The sequence below is a fragment of the Alosa alosa genome, chromosome 9, assembly GCF_017589495.1.
Source record: "Alosa alosa isolate M-15738 ecotype Scorff River chromosome 9, AALO_Geno_1.1, whole genome shotgun sequence".
NCBI classification, from domain to species: domain Eukaryota; kingdom Metazoa; phylum Chordata; class Actinopteri; order Clupeiformes; family Clupeidae; genus Alosa; species Alosa alosa.
Window position 1 is genome coordinate 12,765,855 of NC_063197.1, and position 5,628 is coordinate 12,771,482.

A 5,628-nucleotide genomic window follows, 5' to 3' on the forward strand; every position below is an offset into this window, starting at 1 on the left:
TAGGTTGCTAGTAAAACATGTTGAACATGATAGTGACTGGACATCACAACCACCAATAATAATTCACCACCAAGAAAAAACAATTGGCACATGTGCATTTAGCGTTAGGTGTGGTGGCCTGGAGTCAGGTTAAGTGTGTTCATGTACTCCACATTTTCCACTGGAATGTGGTGGTGTGTGCACTGTGCCTAGCTGGATTGTTTTTTATGGTGACACGTTGTGCCATAGTGAAGGTCCACACACTGATAACCACACCACTGATGTAACTGACATGTGCATTAGCACGTAGTATAACCTTTGCCTGGCCTGCAGTAGGAGGGGCAGTGGCTCTGCACAGTAGCCACATATGTCACACATTTTAGTCATATATTATGCCAAATCCAAATGTCTGAGACCAGCATGTTGTAGTCTACATACTAAGATCAAATAGATGAAATGTGAATGTAATACAAATGGAAAAGGCTACAATAATTGTTTCAACTGAAGACTTCTTATTCCAAGATTCTAAATGTTTATTGGAGATATCTAGGCCACTATCTCGAATCAAAAAAAATCTGAGGAAATAATAGTACAAGGGGGATTTTTAATGTGGGAGACAACGACAAACTGATTATTTTGAGGTGAACCACGGTTGCCTTCTGAGCCTTTGTAAGTACTGTAAAATACTGTTTAATCGGTGTTTATTATTATTTGTTAATATGATATGATATGGCTTAAAAGGACAAAGTAACCAGCTACTATTTTATTGAAGTGCGCGACTGTCACACTACGCCCTCCCGACTAAGTCGCACTATATAATCCACTGGGGGTGCTACAAAGTAACAATCGAGTTAATCATGGCGTTTGGACACAGACGCCGGAGTTCTTTACCCATTTCTCTTTTCTCCTTACCCTGATTCTAGTCAAACGCCATCTCCAGCGTTCACGGATAATCCAAACGTCAGATATAATGGCGTGAACGCCAACGTTTTAACTTCGCGTCGAGGGAATGAGAAATACCCTACACAACAAACAACGGGCTTCTCTGAGAACTAGAGCTTGGGAAAGTAGCGAGAGGCGGCGATTGGCGTGTTTGGTCGGCTGTTGAAGTCGGAAAGAAATTGTTCTGGAAAGAGAGGAGAGGGTTAGAAAAGGAGGCGCAGTCTCCGCAGGTAGGTTCAATTTTTTTTTCCAAAGACAAACTTCAGATATTAATATGTTTGTGCTCTTACAACGGTAATGTGAATGTTCCCTGTTCAGTTGGCAACTTGTTTTACGCATACTCATTTACAGAGAAGCTTTGTTAGCCTGATACATGTTGCCTAAACAGTGCTTCGTGTTGGCTGGCTATGCAGTCAGGCTATGTACTCATGGAGTAGTAGCCTATCGTAAGCTGTAGTTGATTCACAGTTCTGTTGGCTAGGTTACGTTGTCCACATCTCATTACCCTTACTGTGAGCAGTTTGTTGGATTGCTGCTTAGTTGGTAGCGATAGTTCGTAGCCTATGAACGGAGGTTCAGTCCCCTATTCTTTACCGAGTTGACTAAACTCGCATAAGTTATTGAGTTAAGGGAGTCATGCTGCTAGCTTAGTAAAATAGGCTACGATTCGCATTTAGGACTCCGTTTATGGTTAGGTCTCCGCGGAGCTTACGCTACCGGCTCATTCATCAAGGCTTAAACCAGAGTTGGGCCTACTGTCCAAGATGAAATACAAAAAAAACAAAACAATGCAGCTCGTCTGTTGTGATGCGATTGAAAGGAGGGTTACAATAGGGGTTGTCATATGGCATTTACATTCAACCTAAGAAAGGTAATTAATGTCTCTAGATACTCACCTTCATTTTTTTTTTGTAACCGCATATGATATTAACTTATAGCTTAAGCTACTCTTGAACAAAACTGTCCAGTTCTGTTTCAATGATGATAATTCTTCATAGTGATGCAGAGTCAGTGAAATAGCTTGTGTAATGTTAGCCAATTTTGAGGTCAGCCTGTGAGAGTATGAAAACTAGAGCTGTGGTCTTTCCCATGCCGGGCTGTAGTATGTTTCAAACAAGATGATTCAAGCTGAACAATGAAGTCGCCGCATCTTGCTGATGACTGGATCGATTGACCCGGCGAGTCGGGGGTAAACAGCGAAGACTTTCCCAGAGGACAGAGAGGTTATGGGCGGGAGCTGCTGTTTGAGAGGTCGGGATCGGGTGTTGTGCACGTTTAGCAGTGCAGGCACGTAAATCCATCCAGCCAAACGTGACCGTAACCCTCTCCGAACCGTTGTCTTCTCCTGGGCACTAGTTTTCTAATATCTTGGTGGATTCTTTTGTACAGTTGCCTATTTAAGTGGGGCGAAAGACTAACTTATTGGTTCATAATGGCCTACTGGATCAGTGAAGAATCTAATTGGTCCTGTTGTACAAGAGGCATGTGCAGGGAATAGTCATTCAAAGAATCATTCATTTATATGGATCTCCTTGTCTGTTTCCGGCTATATGTCGTTTTTCATTTCCTGACAATGGATTGTCCTTTCTGTCTCTCACAGATGCTGTCGGTGTCATGGCAATAACCGAGGCATGGGAGTAACGTGACCAGGGCAAGGACTGTTGCTTCCCAACCAACCTACAAGTAGTATGGCCCTCCTGCCAGACTGAAAACGTCAGGAGAGGCCAGACTGGACAGCTTGAGAGAGAGAGAGAGAGAGAGAGAGAGAGAGAAAGACAGTGAGTGACAATATTTAAAACGAGAGAAAAAGAAAAGGAAATAACAATGGATGAGTCTGCACTGCTGGACCTGTTGGAGTGCCCTGTGTGCCTGGAACGTCTGGATGCCTCGGCCAAGGTGCTGCCGTGCCAACACACCTTTTGCCGGCGCTGCCTGCTTGGAATCATGGGCTCGCGGGGGGAGCTACGCTGCCCAGAGTGCCGCACGCTGGTGGAGAGTGGCGTGGACGAGCTGCCCAGCAACATCCTGCTGGTGCGCCTGCTGGACGGCATCAAGCAGAGGCCTCGGCGGCCGGGTCCGGGGACAGGTGCCGGAGGAGGAGCAGGAGGAGTGGCCACAGCGGGAGGTTGTGCGGCCAACGGCACCGCGGCGGCACTGGTCAGGGCGCAGGCGACAGCGGCGGCCCAGAGAGAGCCAGGAGCACCAGGAGTGCAGCCCCAACGGGTGCAGGCCAAGAGCACCCTTGTCAGGGTGAGTCCGGTCCCCGTTGCTATTCTCAGCTTGAAAGTGCAGACTTTGTGATTCTGGCAAAATGTTCAACAGTGCTCAACAGCAAACCTAATTACATACCTTCCACACTTCTTAAGCAACGTTTTGATTGCCTGCAATAGTGTGTGGCTCATTCTGTTTGCTTCTCATTTACTGTCACTCTGTACAAACACCAGAGTTGTTATTGTTTTTTTTGGAGGACTCTCTGAGGAAGAGTTTGCTGACTGACAAAAAATGTAGTGGATTATCAGAGACTATGCCTTTCACTTCTTAGCTTAGCACCCACAATAGCCTCCTCCAGGGGGTTCATGGGTCACTTGTACAACTGCCTAGGGAGGGATCGCCACAAGCTCTTGTGGACAGCATGGTGTACACACACTAATACATGGGAGGTGAAGTCTTCCAGCTCTTAATTCAGTTCATTAAATCATACAGGTGGTAACTTAAGTTTTAGATGTATTTATTATGTTCCTCATGATGTATCCTTATAATGTTCCTCTTGGCACAGATTGTTCAAGTCCACTTGATAGCAACTAAAGAATAGTAGTTTAAAAAATAGAAAAATTGTTTAAAAAAGAAAAAAACTGAAAAACATAGGAATTGAAGAAAACATATGGCTCTGCAGGCTTAAATCGCTCCTCTGGATTACCAGTTATAGCAGCCAGGCTAGGCCCAGTTGACCACTGGTCAGTGTGAAGAGTCATCTAGCTGCCTGTCAGTCTGAATTGATTGTTGCGACAACAGCTTGAATGTGCTGACAGTGTGTTTGCCTGAAGGGCGGACAAACGCACACAGACAGGGCTGAACATCTGAGGGCCTGGAATTCAAGGAAGTTAGGCTGGGCTGGGTCAAAAACTAAGAGAGGGTAGCCTGGGGTGATCTATAACAAGGAAAACAAGAGGTTGCTCTTGGTAACCTTAGTGGGTCTGGTAGTCAAATAGACTGTTGGTTGTTTGATGCAAATGATTGCTTTGTTTACATTGATGAAAGGAAAGGATGAGGTTTTTCAAGATCCATGTGTTTACTGTTGAAATCCAAACGTAATGGACACGAGCAGTCCTGGGAGGCTCAGTGTTTAATTTGTTACCTGTGTGTGAGTTCCTTCCTGTGCCTTTTAAAAATGTTAAAGGAGATTGGTCTGTCTTCTGTGTTGCCTTTGAGGGACACGTTTGTTTGGTCAGTGTGGTATGTGTGCAGGTCCATGCTAACCCCACATCAGTGTTTGGACAAGTGAGATTTTAAGGGTTCAGCTGAAGCTTGACTATCAAGATCCGGGCTTGATGTAATGCTTACCGTTGAGTTCTGTTAACAGTGCTGAAGAACACTTTGAGTGGTGTTGGAGATCTTTTCCAGGAATGAGTGAGGTGTTGAGAGGTGAACAGGCATGGAGGTTGGAGGTGTTTGAGGTAAAGGGCTTCTGCTGGTGGTGACTAGCTTAATGGAGGAGATCCAGTTTATGAAGCTCTTGGTGATGCCCTGTGGGGTATACTACGAAGCACAATAGACATATCTAGGCTATGTAGACATTTTGAGGCTTCACAAAGCCTTGACTCTGGGGTATATGTTAAGTGATACTACGATAGCAGTTATGTGATGTATTTGTCAAACTAGGCTTTCAGCTCAGATCTGTGCGCGTTCTCGGTGTTGGGATGACGTTGGCCAATCGTGAAACGTGGAGATGCACAAGACCGCCTCTATTTAAAAACAATTACTTCCGCATTCATGAGTGATAGCTTAATCTACACTGCGGTCATTTTTTGTGTCTAACCTTTAACATCAAATAAATCAATTGTCATCAGTTGTTGTATGCTATGCACGTCCATAGTGGGATATTTGCACGCACAGCACTATTAAAGCGCATTCGAGATCCAAAATGTTAGTAGAGGCGGAGCTCCACCTGTAAGATATATGACAGAATCCTACACGTGAGAGAACTTCGTTTTTAAAACAATTGATTGGTCAGTGGGCGGTAGATTACACAATTTGAGCTATAACTTAGCACATAACCTCCTCCCGACCAGGATTGGTTGACAGCATAAGATACCATGGTGATATAGCGACGCTAAAACAGATCCACTTTCGTGTCACAGCATACCCTGGCTTTGAGCGCAACATGCCTCGCTAACCCACTAATCGAGATTCGTAGTATACCCCCCTGGTGAACTCAGGAACCAGGTTAAGCCCACTTTACCTTAGGCATCTCATAGGGAGGTGTAGTGTGTGTGTGTGTGTGTGTGTGTGTCTTGTGTGTGTCACTATGTTTCTTGTTGCAACACGAGGTAAAGGCACTATACTCCAGGTCGCCTGTTTTTAGATAATTGCCATGACAACAGCTGTTTTTGTTTTTTTATTTGTTTCATCTCCCGGAACATGTCACATGTTTCCCTCCTGGCGAAAACAAGAGCCCTCTTGATGGCATGTCTACGTGTCTGCGTCTCC

At 45.0% G+C, this 5,628-nt stretch overlaps 1 protein-coding gene across 2 annotated transcripts in view; it reads left to right on the forward strand.

Annotated features, from left to right (window-relative positions):
• Positions 1 to 835: 835 nt before the first annotated feature.
• Positions 836 to 5,628, forward strand: part of sh3rf1 (SH3 domain containing ring finger 1) — a 49,964-nt gene continuing 45,171 nt past the window's right edge. The window contains exons 1-2 of one of the 2 annotated variants that reach the window (XM_048252156.1): positions 836 to 1,151; positions 2,522 to 3,171. In XM_048252156.1, coding sequence (XP_048108113.1) covers positions 2,746 to 3,171 — 426 coding nt within the window. In that variant the 5' untranslated portion in view covers positions 836 to 1,151; positions 2,522 to 2,745. Of the gene's footprint in view, positions 1,152 to 1,438; positions 1,793 to 2,521; positions 3,172 to 5,628 lie in introns of those variants that run through there. The other variant, XM_048252157.1, reaches the window with a different exon arrangement.